Source organism: Salmo trutta, chromosome 30 (genome assembly GCF_901001165.1).
Source record: "Salmo trutta chromosome 30, fSalTru1.1, whole genome shotgun sequence".
NCBI classification, from domain to species: domain Eukaryota; kingdom Metazoa; phylum Chordata; class Actinopteri; order Salmoniformes; family Salmonidae; genus Salmo; species Salmo trutta.
In genome coordinates, this window is record NC_042986.1 from 41,068,024 (window position 1) to 41,084,232 (window position 16,209).

Consider the following 16,209-nt stretch of genomic DNA (forward strand, 5'->3'; position numbering starts at 1 on the left):
TCTAGATACTACAGAGGGCACACTAGTCTCTCTTGGAGATGGACGTCCCAACGCGTCTCTCTCGGAGATGGACGTCCCAACGGGTCTCTCTCGGAGATGGACGTCCCCACGGGTCTCTCTCGGAGATGGACGTCCCAACAGGTCTCTCGGAAATCGACGTCCCCACGGGTCTCTCTCAGAGATGGACGTCCCAACGCGTCTCTCTCGGAGATGGACGTCCCAACGGGTCTCTCTCGGAGATGGACGTCCCCACGGGTCTCTCTCGGAGATGGACGTCCCAACAGGTCTCTCGGAAATCGACGTCCCCACGGGTCTCTCTCAGAGATGGACGTCCCAACGCGTCTCTCTCGGAGATGGACGTCCCAACGGGTCTCTCTCGGAGATGGACGTCCCCACGGGTCTCTCTCGGAGATGGACGTCCCAACAGGTCTCTCGGAAATCGACGTCCCCACGGGTCTCTCTCAGAGATGGACGTCCCAACGCGTCTCTCTCGGAGATGGACGTCCCAACGGGTCTCAAAGCCATCTTTCCAAATGGAGCGAAGCCTGGGCATCCGAGGCAACGTTACAGCTATCAATAAGATGGTCCCAGATCTGTTAGTGCTACCTTGCCAACTCCTATAGCTGCAACGTTAGACATTTCTCTTAACCTTGGATCGCTATCTGTAAAAGCAAGAATCCATTATCCTTGATGTTGCCCCCTGTTAATTTACTGTGCTGCCTTTTAATAAAATGAAATGAATTAGACTAATAGTTAAAAAAAAAAAACATTAACAAGAAACCTAATCACAGTCAAACTTTTAGCCTGGTCCCAGATCTGTTTGTGCCGTCTTACCCACTTCTGTTGTTATTGTCTCTCCAACAGTGGCAAGTCAGCACAAACAGATCTGAGACCAGGCTGTCAAACTACTCCATTCAGGAGCGACGCTGACAAGCCTTAGTGAATCTTTCTTCAGTCCAACAAGTGTCCACTGTTCTCTTGTTGACCATCAGTCTTATTCAACCATCATTTAAAGGCCCAACCATACATTTAAAATGTGATTGTCCTGTGTTTTATATACATTTCTACATTGATGCTGGAATAATACTGTGAAAATGATGAGAATGCCCTTTTAGTGTAAGAGCTGTTTGAAAAGACCACCTGAGATTTCAGCCTGTTTTGGTGGGATGGAGATTTGACCTGCCTGGTGACCTCACTAGGCAGTATATTAGTTAATAGACTAATAACTAGTTCAGTTTTCTGCACTCAGACCACTCCCAGACACTCCTAGAAAAAATGATTGCTTGAGAAATTCTTTGACAAGAAGCTATTGTTGTTTATTTTTGATCATTTTATTTGAAAACAATCAACAGTAAAGTACTTAATTGTTACCCGGAAATGATTTGATATCGAGATAAAAAACAGCTTCATTGGATATTTTAAATCATTGGAACACAGTGCTCTATTTCATGTCCATACTTATCATTCTGTAGCTGGCATGAGAACTGCACCAGAAAGGCCAATGTGTCCAAAAAGGGTCATTATAGTTATTGCCCTTTTCATTGTTGATTATTACAGTACCTGGTATATAGATGATGGCCTAACAATTACTCTATCTACAAGTGCTGCTGTCATGTTCTAATGCAGGATTCTACCAGGTACTACTAGTAGATGGCGAGAGACTGAGGCATGTTCGTGTCGATGTCTCCTTCGTAGTGTTTTGGTAACTTGGTCTTGTGGTGTTCTCCATCTGTGCTCCAGAGCCATCCTTCAGGAAGGTTTGTCTGCTCAGGAATGTCTCTCCATGGTTCCATCTTTATGGTTCTCTCACAAAAACATGGTCCTTCTCCAAATATACAGCAACTTCCCAACTCACAATTTTATTGCTAAGGCAACGTAAGTGTTGTCCACACCTGTTGGTCAAATCAGACATGTAAATGGACGTGTCAGTGTGTTCATGGTTATACAGGATGATTCTTCTAAATGACCTTGACAGTGTTAAGCGAAGATAGCCAGGAATATAAAACTGATATGTTTTGTTTCACCATTGTTTCTAAGCATATCAGTTTGGATTCCAGCAGGGTTAGGGTCAATTTCAATTCAGGAAGAACAATGAACTTCCTATTCTCTTCAATACTTTTCAATGAGGAAAATGTGGAATTGGTTTTACTTTCTGAATTGACTGGAAATGGAACTGACCCCAACTTGGATTCTAGGCTAAAGCTAGGAGTGGGAATTATACATGAAAAGGACTCACAGGTTCTGGTCTCTCTCTCTAGCTCCAAGGGTTTCTTCTCCCTCTTGCAAAGCACTCTGGCAACGATGATGATGATCATGAGGAGAGCCACGAGGAAGGTCAGAGCAGACGCCAGCCAGCTGATCACCATAGGGCTCAACACTGGGTCTGGGTCTGATGAGGGGGCACACCACCCAGATGGACAGACAATATGAGAAGTGATACATGTTTTATATTACGGTTTATATCTTCCAGGTCTGATGAGGGTGGACACAAACAAACATGAATATATGTATGGCCACAACCAGATGGACAGACAGTCATTATATGAAAGTATAAACAGTTTACATTAGAGTTTATATCATATAATTCATTACAACTAAACACTAGATCATCTTATTTGTATGATCATCTGTGTTTCTTTCTCTGCATTAGAATTTAAGAATATGGTAATCCATGACAACAACAACAAAAAACATTCAGATAAATAATCGATAAATAACCTTCATGACACCAATCCACAAGGCCTGAGGTGGTGCCCTAGTAGCCTGGCCTCATGACACCAATCCACAAGGCCTGAGGTGAGGCCCTAGTAGTCTGACCTCATGACACCAATCCACAAGGCCTGAGGTGAGGCCCTAGTAGCCTGGCCTCATGACACCAATCCACAAGGCCTGAGGTGAGGCCCTAGTAGCCTGGTCTCATGACACCAATCCACAAGGCCTGAGGTGAGGCCCTAGTAGCCTGGCCTCATGACACCAATCCACAAGGCCTGAGGTGAGGCCCTAGTAGCCTGGCCTCATGACACCAATCCACAAGGCCTGAGGTGGTGCCCTAGTAAGCTGGCCTTGGATATGTTTGTGTTGTCTTGGCAACTCAACAACCACAGGAGTAGGCCACCTCTGATGGACCAGGCTACTGCCCTAGATGCTGTCTAGCAGGCCCTCACCTCTGATGGACCAGGCTACTGCCCTAGATGGTGACTAGTAGGCCCTCACCTCTGATGGACCAGACTACTGCCCTAGATGCTGACTAGCAGGCCCTCACCTCTGATGGACCAGACTACTGCCCTAGATGGTGACTAGCAGGCCCTCACCTCTGATGGACCAGGCTACTGCCCTAGATGGTGACTAGTAGGCCCTCACCTCTGATGGACCAGACTACTGCCCTAGATGCTGACTAGCAGGCCCTCACCTCTGATGGACCAGACTACTGCCCTAGATGCTGTCTAGCAGGCCCTCACCTCTGATGGAGATAGGGAGCGGTTGGCTCTCCCGGGACATGAAGGTTCTCCCGCCCAGCTGGACCTTGTAGAGGCAGTAATAGTAGCCCTCGTTGGAGCGCTGTGCGTTTGAAAAGGTGAAGGTGACGAAGGGAGAGAGGGCAGGCAGCGACTGTCGTACCGTGCCGTTGGAACGGATCAGACGCAGCTGGAAAGAACCTTAGTAAGGAAATAAGATAATGTGACTAAATAGCTACATTTACAAACACCTATGTACTGCTTGTTCTTGGCTCTATGGACCGTTTTCCCGTGCACAGCTTAGCCCAAGACTAAAAAGCTTGCTGACTGGAGAATCTCAATTGATATTACTCCAGGACTAGGCAAATTGTAAAATGAATCCAATAAATTAATCAAGTTACCTCCAGGGTACTGCTGCTCGGTGGAGCAAGTAATGTTGAAGCTGTGGCCTTTGATGACAGAGCCTGTGGGAGCCTCGATGGACGTGTTGTACCAGTGCTGAGGGGTGTGCAGCTCCACTGGCGTGATGCGAAGGAAACAAGGGATGGGGATCAATATGACTGTCATTGAGTTACAGGATAGATCCAAATTACAAAAGAAGTCAGTCAAGTCATTTTTGTTTCTGGAAAAGATGTCAGGACTTCAGACAAAATTATAATGACAAAAGAGTGACAAGAGAGTAAAGTGTTTAGTAAGGAGAACATGTTTTGAAAATGGAGTGAAATGAGGAGGTACTACTATCTATCCTGAACATATGAAAACTGAACTTTAGCGCATACCGTAGCAAAACGCATTTGTTTTCTTCCATTTTATATCTAACTGAATAGGACCCAGATAACTCACCCACAGTGATGTTGATAGAGTTGCTAGGTGGAGAGCTCAGCAAGGAGGAGGGAGAGCTGCCCTTGATCCTATACAAACAGCTGTAGCTGCCCTGGTGGGTAGTCTCCAGGTCTGACAGAGTCAGCTCCACCCTGGTCTGGGCAGAGTCCACCCTCTGAGTCACCAACGGGGTGGCTATGCCCCTCTTATACAGGTGGAAGTCATTCAGGTGGTGGCCCAGTAGCACAGTACAGCTGAAGCGAACCGCCTCCCCAGCAGAGAAGACAGTGTGAGAGGAGAGCAGGGACAGGGTGGGCATCAACAGTGTACCTGTAAGGGACAAAAGGTATGTTATATATCCATTAGGATAGTTCCTAGCCACATACATTGTCTCAACAAAAAACAAAAAAAACACACAATCACAACCACACGTATATTATCAATTGTTAAATCGTTACCATTGTTCATATGTATTCCAACATGGAAATGTTTTCTGTCCCTTAACAAATCCTCACTATTATAGGTGTCCTTGCCTCCTGTAGCCTGGGGATCTGTTTAAACAGTTTCAACAGATCTGGTACCAGGCTATCCTCCTGGCCTCAGTCTCACCTGAGCATTTCACCCCAGCATCATTATTATGGGTGCAGGTGAAGTAACTGTGGAGGACCCTGGGACATCTCGTCAGGCTCGCCTCGTGGCCAGAGCACTGGACGTGCCTCAGCCAGATCTCTCTGGAGCCCCTGCCAAACGCAGCTCCACGGAGGGCGTTCTCGGCCAGCCCACAGCCCATCTCAAGGCACACCACGTCAGCCTCCCTCAGGTCCCAACCGTGGTCACACACCGTCCCCCACTGGCTCCTCTGGAGTACCTCCACACGCCCCGAACACTCACTGTCCCCATTGACTAGCCGGATGAACGACACGCCATCTGCAGAGGGTATCATTTTCAGCAATTCACCGTCTGCATTGACTCCATCCCAAGTAACAAGAGCACAGCCTGTATGGGAACAGCATAACGAAGAGAGGAAAACAGTACATTAGAACTATAATCATGAAAATAACTGCTGAGGAGTCACTGCTACAGTAAAGTACCTTTACAGTCAAGGTTATGATACTTGCTCATCACATCAAAGAGCACATTGAAATACTAAGATAGTTCTACAATGAACACATTACACCATATAATCATCAGGCACTGAGCAAAACATTTAAATCATCTCTGACCTAGCGTGCAAATGACAAGGAGAATCTTCAGCATCTTTGTCACCGTTCCATTTGACCGCGAGTCGAGAGATGATGATGATGATGACAGCTCGATGCGATTTTCTGGGGGAACAGACTACTCAAAATGCACCGGACAATGGAGTCCTTCAACTTGACACCACTATATAGCTGGCTGGTTAACAAGTCAAACTATCGCGGCGCAATACTAGCCTAATGATTTCGGTGTGCTAGCTCTTACAACCTGCTCGCGTCAGCTAACTAGCTACATTCCTTCATACGTGGTTAGTCGCGGTCCTTCTTTTCACCTAATAACGGATATCAAACATGTTAACATTTTAAACGGAGAACACTACCCCCTGTCGTTAAAATGAATGTCCATTCAGATATCAAACTTTTTTTGAGAGAAGGAGAAGATGACGGTTAAAAACGAGCTAGCTAGCCTGCTAGCTCACTAGCTAGCATATAGTTACTCTAGTTAGCTAATGGGGTGGATGGCGTAGCTATAGTTAACAATATAGATACATTATTCTTTATCATCCATATATAATCACTTCAAGGCGTTCGGTAAATCCTTTAAAACATGTATTTTATTTTTTGTTTACGAAAACTAGCTAGACACATGTCCGTGACGCGTTATATGTACGTCATCAGACAACGTATGGAAGCGATTCCCAAACCTTCCATCACCCAGAGAGAGATGAACCTGGAGAAGGTTCCCCTGATCCCCCTGTTCACAAACAGCGCCCCAGGACAGCAACACAATTAAAGCATAAGAAAACAAATAATTACTTGACACATTGGAAACAATTAACAAAAAAAAAACAAGCAAACTGGAATGCTATTTGGCCCTAAACAGAGAGTAAGTACACAGTGGCAAAATACCTGGCCATTGTGACTGACTGAAAATTAAGGAAAACTTTGACTTGTCACAAAGTGACCCAGTGACCCAGTGAGCCAGTCAGCGAGCATAGCCTTGCTATTGAGAGAGGCCTCTGTAGGCAGACCTGGCTCTCAAGATAAGACGGGCTATGTGCAACACAATATATGACTGTATTAGAGACATATTTCCCTCAGATTACACAGACGCACAAACAATATGAAAACAAATCGAATTTTGATAAACTCCCATATCCACTGGGCGAAATACCACAGTGTTCCATCACAGCAGCAAGATTTGTGACCTGTTGCCACAAGAAAAGGGCATCCGGCGAAGAACAAACACCATTGTAAATACAACCCATATTAATGTTAATACATATTCCCTTTAGTACTTAAATTATTATCACATTGTTAAAAAACTGTACATAACCATAATATGACATTTGAATTTCTCTATTCCTTTTAAACTTTTTTGTGAGTGTAATGTTTACTGTTCATTTCTGATTGTTTATTTCACTTTTGTTTATTAACTATTAATATTTGCTTTGGCAATGTAAACATATGTTTTCCATGCCAATAAAGCCCTTTTGAATTGAACTGAATGTTTTTCCTCTGGCTTGTGACGATGGGTCTATTCATTACACCGATTATGTAGCGAAACGTTTTGTCTGTTGCAAACGGAAACGTTTCACAACGGAAACAAGATTTTCTATTGGACAAATTCATGTAGGTCCCTCCCCGTTTAGTTCTGTTTGCTCTGTTTGCTTCCGTTTGGTTCTTAAACTGTAATTGTTTTCTGTTGCGATGCGTAATGAATACACCCAATGATCATCCCACAAAATAAAATAAAAAAGTGTGACCATCCTTCCATCCCACAGACAGAGGTCACTCATTCACCACCAGCTACTCTGCTACAATGTATCCATTTCATACTGTACGTCGTGGATGAAGCTACAGGTGTACAGTGAGTATACAAAACATTAAGAACACCTGCTCTTTCCATGACATAAACTGACCAGGTGAATCCAGGTAAAAGCTATAATCCCTTATTGATGTCACCTGTTAAATCCACTTCAATCAGTGTAGATGAAGGGGAGGAGACAGGTTAAAGAAGGGGTTTTAAGCCTTGAGACAACTGAGACATGGATTGTGTATGTGTACCATTCAGAGGGTGAATGGACAAGACAAAATATTTAAGTGCCTTTGAACGGGGTATGGTAGTCGGTGCCAGGGTCACCGGTTTGTGTCCATAACTGCAACACTACTGTTTTTTTACACACAATGGTTTCCTGTGTGTATCAAGAATGGTCCACCGCCCAAAGGACATCCACACAACTGTGGGAAACATTGGAGTCAACATTTGCCAGCATCCCTGTGGAACGCTTACAACCCATTTTGTTACACCCGCAAAAACATCTGATAAATATGTGTATGTGACCAATACAATTTGATTTGATTTGATTTGAACACCTTGTAGAGCCCATGCCCTGATGAATTAAGGCTGTTCTCAGGGCGAAAGGGGGGGGGGGGGGGTGCAACTCAATATGAGGAAGGTGTTCCTAATGTTTAGTATACTCAGTGTATACCTCAATGGGATGAACCATTGCACAGGAAAGTAGCCCATCTTTGGTAGAAAGTAATGACCCGTGTGCAGGTACTGTAGGTAAGGGTAGCCATATTGATGGATGAAAAATATCTTAGGAAAACAAACATTCTTGATGCTCCTTTGATACAGACAGTCCCCCACCAATCACTGAAAGAGCTGTGTCATCCCACTAATTTATCTGCCTATATGAGTCAATTGCAGATAACTGGTTGTAAAAAATACATACCGCTAGTCAAATGACCACAGCATTCGCATTCGTAAAATTCATAACTGAAACCAAAAGCCTCATATGCGCTGTCACCTTTCAACGCACCACACTGACTTTTAGGGGCTGAATCAGGTATTCATTTCTTAAATGTCTCTGTATTTTATTGAGGTTTTTTAGAGATATTCTCATATTTAATCATCTATTTATCTCTGTTAAATGTGAACAGGTTGAGAGCAGACTTGAGTGAAATCATGCAGAGAGAGACTCTGACGATCATTCTCCTTTCACTCTGTGGTAATTCCCCTTGTACTCTAACAGTATTGTGCATAAAGCTATTACAGTGATTACAATGTAACATTTGGCTTAACGACTTTATCTATTGTATCTGAATGATAATAAACATGGAGAAACATTAGCTGTTATATGTGGTTGAGGTTTGAACGGTGTTACTTTGCCATCTCAAACAGCACTAAATCTCTCTACTGTCATTCAAAAGTGAAAGAGAAAATGATCATGAATGTTATTACCATGTTACACATATAACAAACATCACTATCTCATTCCTTCTCTAGCTGTTCTTCCAGGTGACTATGGAGCAATAGAGTTTCCAGCACTCCATTCTGATATAACCGGTAAACAACATTATCCTTATTGGATGAGTGCCAGTCTTGTTTTCTGATGTGGGACCAAGCTATTCATTTTTATTCCCCCGTGTACACTAAAGCATATGCTAGTTTAATTCAATTGTGTTGTCATCAACATGTTGCTGTATATATTTCAGACTGTATGAAAAGGACATGTGCCAGGAGTATCAATGCCTGTGTGGACACACATGGACAGGCCCCCACAGAACAGCTCAAAGGTGAGGAGAACAATGTCAGGTGTCTTAGTTACAATACATTTATAGATCATTGATTAGATCATCTTGCTGTTTTATATATCCTAAAGTATATACGTCTTTTCATCATGCATTATCAAAACAATGATACGTGATATAATATTCTATTTTATTTATTAATATTATTATTTTTTTTTCTCCCCTAAATCAAAACTGATGTCTTTAGGCCTTTTCAATCATTATTACTGGTAACTAACCTGTTTTTTTGTTGCAGGTTGTATTGTCCGCAAGTGTAAGAAAATCACCAACCGCTGTGTAGATCAATTCTTCCAACAGTACCTGCCCCTGTTATGTGAGTTAAGTTCATTACAGTTTAGTATTATTGCAGTGTAATGATTCATTACAGTTTAGTATTATTACAGTGTAATGATTCATTACAGTTTAGTATTATTGCAGTGTAATGATTCATTACAGTTTAGTATTATTACAGTGTAATGATTCTTTACAGTTTAGTACTATTACAGTGTAATGATTCATTACAGTTTAGTATTATCACAGTGAAATGATTCCCTCCTCTAACTATGAGAACTGTGTTTTCTAGTGGCACAAAATCCAAAAGCTTCCTCAATTGTCGAACCAAATGCCGGTATGCGTCAATAATTTTCATTATAATGACAATGGGTCTTTTAAGACAGGGACAGAAATGATTCTAAACCATAAAGAGATGTGAATAACTGTCATTGAATGAGTTCTCTGTTTGTGTCAACATAGAGCTTTTCATGGCTGAAATGACAGATGCTTATCTTGAATGCTGGCTTGAGACAACAGACTCCAAATTCGGAGGTGAGTCAATGTTCAGCAGTCAGTACAGTATTTTGATGGTGAATAAAATGTGTGGCTGAGTGTGTATACCTTATGTGATGGTCTGTATATATATCGACTGTATCTTTTGTTATGTAATGGTCTTTGTGTGCATATATATGTATATATATATATATATACATATACACTGTATCTGTTTTTAAGTGATGGTCTGTTTGTATACAGTATACTGTATCTGTTGTTAAGTGTGGTTTTTGTACTCTATATTCGCAGAGGTGATCATTGATTTAAGTCAGTCTTTCTCTTGCAGGTTGTTTTATGGACAGACTCATTGATAAGGCACAGCCGTTCATTACCCCGTTGTCTGCATTGATCTTTGATGATCCAGGTCAGACTTATTATCGCCTTAAAAAGTGATAGTTCACATTTTAAGTTTTACCTCCTAGGATGGTGTGGTTTTGATTCATCCATACAATTTTAAAGTCCATCAGCCTGCTATTTAGCAAGTTGCTGAAGAGAAATTTGAAAATTAGTACTTAGACACCAAGGTATTCTATAAGTACTTAGACACCAAGGTATTCAATAAGTACTTAGACACCAAGGTATTCTATAAGTACTTAGACAACAAGGTATTCAATAAGTACTTAGACACCAAGGTATTCAATAAGTACTTAGACACCAAGGTATTCTATAAGTACTTAGACACCAAGGTATTCAATAAGTACTTAGACACCAAGGTATTCTATAAGTACTTAGACACCAAGGTATTCTATAAGTACTTAGACACCAAGGTATTCTATAAGTACTTAGACAACAAGGTATTCTATAAGTACTTAGACAATAAGGTATTCTATAAGTACTTAGACACCAAGGTATTCTATAAGTACTTAGACAATAAGGTATTCTATAAGTACTTAGACAACAAGGTATTCTATAAGTACTTAGACAACAAGGTATTCTATGAGTACTTAGACACCAAGGTATTCTATAAGTACTTAGACAACAAGGTATTCTATAAGTACTTAGACACCAAGGTATTCTATAAGTACTTAGACAATAAGGTATTCTATAAGTACTTAGACAATAAGGTATTCTATAAGTACTTAGACAACAAGGTATTCTGTAAGTACTTAAACAACAAAGATATTCTATAAGTATTTAGACAAGGTATTCTATAAGTACTTTGAAAACAAGGTATTATATAAGTACTTTGAAAACAAGGTATTATATAAGTACTTAGACAACAAGGTATTCTGTAAGTACTTAGACAAGGTATTCTCTGAGTACTTAGACAACAAGGTATTCTATAAGTACTTAGACACCAAGGTATTCTATAAGTACTTAGACAACAAGGTATTCTAGAAGTACTTAGACAATAAGGTATTCTATAAGTACTTAGACAACAAGGTATTCTATAAGTACTTAGACAACAAAGATATTCTATAAGTACTTAGACAAGGTATTCTATAAGTACTTTGAAAACAAGGTATTATATAAGTACTTAGACAACAAGGTATTCTGTAAGTACTTAGATAACAAGGTATTATATAAGTACTTTATAAACAAGGTATTATATAAGTACTTAGACAACAAGGTATTCTGTAAGTACTTAGATAACAAGGTATTCTATAAGTACTTAGACAACAAGGTATTCTGTAAGTACTTTGAAAACAAGGTATTATATAAGTACTTAGACAACAAGGTATTCTATAAGTACTTAGATAACAAGGTATTCTGGGGTACTTAGAAAACAAGGTATTCTATAAGTACTTAGATAACAAGGTATTCGATGAGTACTTAGACAACAAGGTATTCTGTAAGTACTTAGATAACAAGGTATTCTGGGGTACTTAGAAAACAAGGTATTCGATAAGTACTTAGACAACAAGGTATTCTGTGAGTACTTAGACAACAAGGTATTCTATAAGTATTTAGACAACAGTATTTTATACAAGTACTTAGACAACAAGGTATTCTGTGAGTACTTAGACAACAAGGTATTCTATAAGTACTTAGACAACAAGATATTCTATAATTTTCATATCAGCTAAATCTGATTGCTGTATACTCTATATTTTCAGTCGTTGTGAGCTGTTGGCTCTCCCATACTTTGAAAGGAATGGTAAGCTGCTATGGTCAGCTAGATGACAACTACATCAAGGAACTGAGTAAGGCAGATATCCTATCATTTATATCATTACACAATTGTATTTAAAAATGTTTACATAAATGTACACATATACGAAATGTTCATGTACAGTGCCTTCAGAAATTATTCATACACCTTGACTTATTCCACATTTTGTTGTGTTACAGCCTGAATTCAAAATGGATTACATCGATTTAAAAAAAAATTGTATTTAATTTGTAGACGCACCTTCGGCAGTGATTACAGCTGTGAGTCTTCCTGGTTAAGTCTCTAAGAGCTTTCCACACCTGGATTGTGCAATATTTGCACATTGTTCTTTTTAACATTTTTCAAGCTCTGTCAAATTGGTTGTTGATCATATATAGACAACCCTTTTCAGGTCTCTGCCATAGATTTTCAAGTAGATTTAAGTCAAAAACTGTAACTCGGCCACTCAGGAACATTCACTGTCTTCTTGGTAAGCAACTCGAGTGTTTTAGGTTATTATCCTGCTGAAAGGTGAATTAATCTCCCAGTGTCTGGTGGAAAGCAGACTGAACCAGGTTTTCCTCTAGGATTTTGCCTGTGCTTAATTATTACAAGCCTACCCATAACTTGATGCAGCCACCACTGTGCTTGAAAATATGGAGAGTGGTACTCAGTGATGTGTTGTATTGGATTTGACCCAAACATAACACTTTGTATTCAGGACAAAAAGTGAATTGCTTTGCCACATTTTTTGCAGTATTACTTTAGTGCCTTGTTGCAAACAAGTTGCATGTTTTGGAATATTTTTATTCTGTACAGGCTTCCTTCTTTTCGCTCTGTCAATTATGTTAGTATTGTGGAGTAACTACAATGTTGTTGATCCATCCTCAGTTTTCTCTTATCACAGCCATTAAACTCTGTAACTGTTTTAAAATCACCATTGGCATCATGGTGAAATCCCTGAGTGGTTTCCTTCCTCTCCGGCAACTGAATTAGGAAGGACGCCTGAATGTTTGTAGTGACTGGGTGTATTGATACATCATCAAAAGTATAATTAATAACTTCACCATGCTCAAAGGGATATTCATTGTCTGCTTTTTAAAATATTTACCCATCTATCAATGTGTGCCCTTCTTTAAGAGGCACTGGAAAACCTCCCTGGTCTTTGTGGTTGAATCTGTGTTTGAAATTCACTGCTGGACTGAGGGTCCTTATACAGTAGATAATTGTATGTGTGGGGTACAGAGATGAAGTAGTCATTCAAAAATCATGTTAAACACTATTATTATTATTATTGAGTTCATGCAACTTATTATATAAGTTATTAAGCACATTTTTACTCCTGAACTTTTGTAGGCCAATACAAAGGGGTTGAATACTTATCTCAAGACATCACAGCTTAAAAATACATTAAAAAAAATATCTCGAAATAATATCGAAATAATTCCACTTTGACATAATGGGATATTGTGTGTAGGCCAGTGACACAAAATCTCAATTTAATCCATTTTAAATTCAGGCTGTAACAACAACAAAATGTGGAAAAAGTCAAGGGGTGTGAATACTTTCTGAACGCGCTGTAGATTCCCCTGGATTGTTCGGCCCTTCTATTGAATTCAGATTGTTTCTGTCTGATAGTAAGACGACTGAGTACTCCACCAATTCACACTCAGTCTTTTTTTTTCAACAGAAAAAAGGGCAGAGAGAGAGATGAAAGACAATATTTCACGTCAGTAAAAGGGCATTCTTTGTAATGACCGTATTAACTTAAGTCTACACTGTGTACAAAACACAAGGAACACCTGCTCTTTCCATGACATAGACTGACCAGGTGAATCCAGGTAAAAGCTATGATCCCTTATTGATGTCACTTGTGAAATACACTTCAAATCAGTGTAGATGAAGGGGAGGAGACAGGTTAAAGTTAAAAGAAGGATTTTTAAGCCTTGAGACAATTGAGACATGGATTGTGTGTGTGTGCCATTCAGAGGGTGAATTGGCAAGACAAAATATTTAAGTTCCTTTGAACAGGATATGGTAGTAGTTGCCAGCCGCACCAGTTTTGAGTTATGAGCTTTGTGGGCACTATGATGTTGAACGCTGAACTCTAGTCAATTTGATTCAACATGGATCAGCATCCCTGAGGACCACTTTCGAAACACCTGGCCCCATGGGCCTGGGGCCACAGGCTTCATCCCCGGTAAGGTGATGCATTAACCTGGCCCTGCTTGTAGAATCCATGCCCTGACAAATTAAGGCTGTTCTGAGGACAAAGGTGGGGAGCAACTCGATATTAGGAAGGTGTTCCTAATGTTTTGTACACTCTGTGTATTTATTTAAGTCTACACTGTGATAATAGTTCAAGTTTTCACATATTACTATTATTGATAGTTGTATCATTTCAGCACTTGTAATTATGATGCATACATTTTCACACATTTAAGTTGTCTCTTGCCAAGGGTGGAATCAGCTAGGTTTCCCTCTCTTTGTGGTAGGCTATATGACGTGCATGAGCAAACCTGTGAAAAACTGGAACTGGTGTAAAGGACTCATTGAGGATATTTTTGGTAAGTATTATAGTGAGAGAAAAACAAACATTAATAAGATGGCTAGAAATGAAAACCCAGAAGACAGGGAGATGTTTCTACCTTTTGAAGTAGAAGTAATCTGAATACAATTTGTCCTACCGGTTAATTAAATGCTGTCTAATTTCACTCTGGTTTTACTCTAGCTTCATCACCAAAGAGGAAACGCCAGTACAAAGGTAAATGATTAGAAAACAACTTGGCCTGTGCATGATAAGTTAATATTTAACAGAATTTCCCTCACCACTTAAACCTATCCCTAAATCTTTTTCCCCCTCAAGACTTCCTCATCTGTTCAATCCACAGTGGAATTACCGCAACAGCGAAATGCTAAAACTTGTTCTACGAGGTAATAGCCTTTCTTATGAGGATAATTGTTACATTTTTCTTGTCAAATGTATTCATTTGTGTTTTTTTTTTCTTGCTTTGTTTTAGGGGAAAGTTATGCATTTGCAGGTTTCCAAAGCAACAGGTGACTAGTAGAAACACTAGAAGAAGAAAAAAAGAAGTATTTTGAATTAATCACAAACACTAAAGTTTGATTATACCTTGAAGATCATACATTTTATTGTTTTATCTTTAACATTTTCAAACTATTTTTTGTGTAAAGCACTAAGACTGTCTTTTATTACATGCACTGATGATGAATAAACGTTTTATAAATCACAATTAAAATGTTCAACTTTGGATACAAAACACACATGGGATTGTAATTACAAATCCACAACAACGACTTTACAGTGTTTGCAACCCACTGTATTTAAAATGTCCACAGTATTTTAGTGTCCACAATAATTTTAGTGTCCACTGTATTCTACAGTGTCCACAGTATTTTAATGTTCATTGTATTTTAGTGTCCACAGTATTTTAGTGTCCAGAGTATACAGTGGGGGGGAAAAGTATTTGATCCCCTGCTGATTTTGTACGTTTGCCCACTGACAAAGAAATGATCAGTCTATAATTTTAATGTTAGGTTTATTTGAACAGTGAGAGACAGAATAACAACAAAAAAATCCAGAAAAACACATGTCAGAGATGCTATAAATTGATTTGCATTTTAATGAGGGAAATAAGTATTTGACCCCCTCTCAATCAGAAAGATTTCTGGCTCCCAGGTGTCTTTTATACAGGTAACGAGCTGAGATTAGGAGCACACTCTTAAAGGGAGTGCTCCTAACCGCAGCTTGTTACCTGTAAAAAAGACACCTGTCCACAGAAGCAATCAATCAATCAGATTCCAAACTCTCCACCATGGCCAAGACGAAAGAGCTCTCCAAGGATGTCAAGGACAAGATTGTAGACCTACACAAGGCTGGAATGGGCTACAAGACCATCGCCAAGTAGCTTGGTGAGAAGGTGACTACATTTGGTGCGATTATTCGCAAATGGAAGAAACACAAAAGAACTGTCAATATCCCTCGGCCTGGGGCTCCATGCAAGATCTCACCTCGTAGAGTTGCAATGATCATGAGAACGGTGAGGAATCAGCCCAGAACTACACGGGAGGATCTTATCAATGATCTCAAGGCAGCTGGGACCATAGTCACCAAGAAAACAATTGGTAACACACTACGCCGTGAAGGACTGAAATCCTGCAGCGCCCGCAAGGTCCCCCTGCTCAAGAATACATATACATGCCCGTCTGAAGTTTGCCA

General features: G+C 40.1%; 2 protein-coding genes across 2 annotated transcripts; one reads left to right on the plus strand and one right to left on the minus strand.

Moving 5' to 3' along the window:
* Window positions 1-1,294: 1,294 nt before the first annotated feature.
* On the minus strand, window positions 1,295-6,192 carry LOC115168698 (uncharacterized). The gene is made up of 7 exons (XM_029724197.1): window positions 5,501-6,192; window positions 4,887-5,273; window positions 4,299-4,607; window positions 3,857-3,973; window positions 3,459-3,656; window positions 2,237-2,389; window positions 1,295-1,892 (listed from the first exon to the last, which is right to left on the minus strand). The coding sequence occupies exons 1-7, from the start codon at window positions 5,532-5,534 to the stop codon at window positions 1,852-1,854; spliced, it is 1,239 nt and encodes a 412-aa protein (XP_029580057.1). The 5' UTR covers window positions 5,535-6,192; the 3' UTR covers window positions 1,295-1,851.
* Window positions 6,193-8,239: 2,047 nt separating this feature from the next.
* On the plus strand, window positions 8,240-15,224 carry LOC115168699 (uncharacterized). Its single transcript, XM_029724198.1, has 14 exons — window positions 8,240-8,325; window positions 8,420-8,487; window positions 8,766-8,825; window positions 8,975-9,055; window positions 9,306-9,383; window positions 9,633-9,677; window positions 9,803-9,874; window positions 10,164-10,241; window positions 11,935-12,021; window positions 13,660-13,698; window positions 14,465-14,536; window positions 14,701-14,733; window positions 14,836-14,903; window positions 14,990-15,224. Exons 2-13 carry the CDS (start codon window positions 8,445-8,447, stop codon window positions 14,886-14,888), a joined length of 741 nt encoding a protein of 246 aa, XP_029580058.1. The 5' UTR covers window positions 8,240-8,325; window positions 8,420-8,444; the 3' UTR covers window positions 14,889-14,903; window positions 14,990-15,224.
* Window positions 15,225-16,209: the final 985 nt, after the last annotated feature.

What these genes read in the sequence shown, in the direction of transcription:
- LOC115168698 (XM_029724197.1), bottom strand. Translation starts at nt 5,534, where the DNA reads ATGCTGAAGATTCTCCTTGTCATTTGCACGCTAG. An exon ending in CCTTGTCATTTGCACGCTAG is followed by an intron (nt 5,274 to 5,500) that starts GTCAGAGATGAT and finishes GTTCCCATACAG; the next exon opens with GCTGTGCTCTTGTTACTTGG. An exon ending in GCTCCCTATCTCCATCAGAG is followed by an intron (nt 2,390 to 3,458) that starts GTGAGGGCCTGC and finishes CCCCCTCATCAG; the next exon opens with ACCCAGACCCAGTGTTGAGC.
- LOC115168699 (XM_029724198.1), top strand. Translation starts at nt 8,445, where the DNA reads ATGCAGAGAGAGACTCTGACGATCATTCTCCTTTCACTCTGTG. An exon ending in ACAGTACCTGCCCCTGTTAT is followed by an intron (nt 9,384 to 9,632) that starts GTGAGTTAAGTT and finishes TGTGTTTTCTAG; the next exon opens with TGGCACAAAATCCAAAAGCT. An exon ending in ACTCATTGAGGATATTTTTG is followed by an intron (nt 14,537 to 14,700) that starts GTAAGTATTATA and finishes GTTTTACTCTAG; the next exon opens with CTTCATCACCAAAGAGGAAA.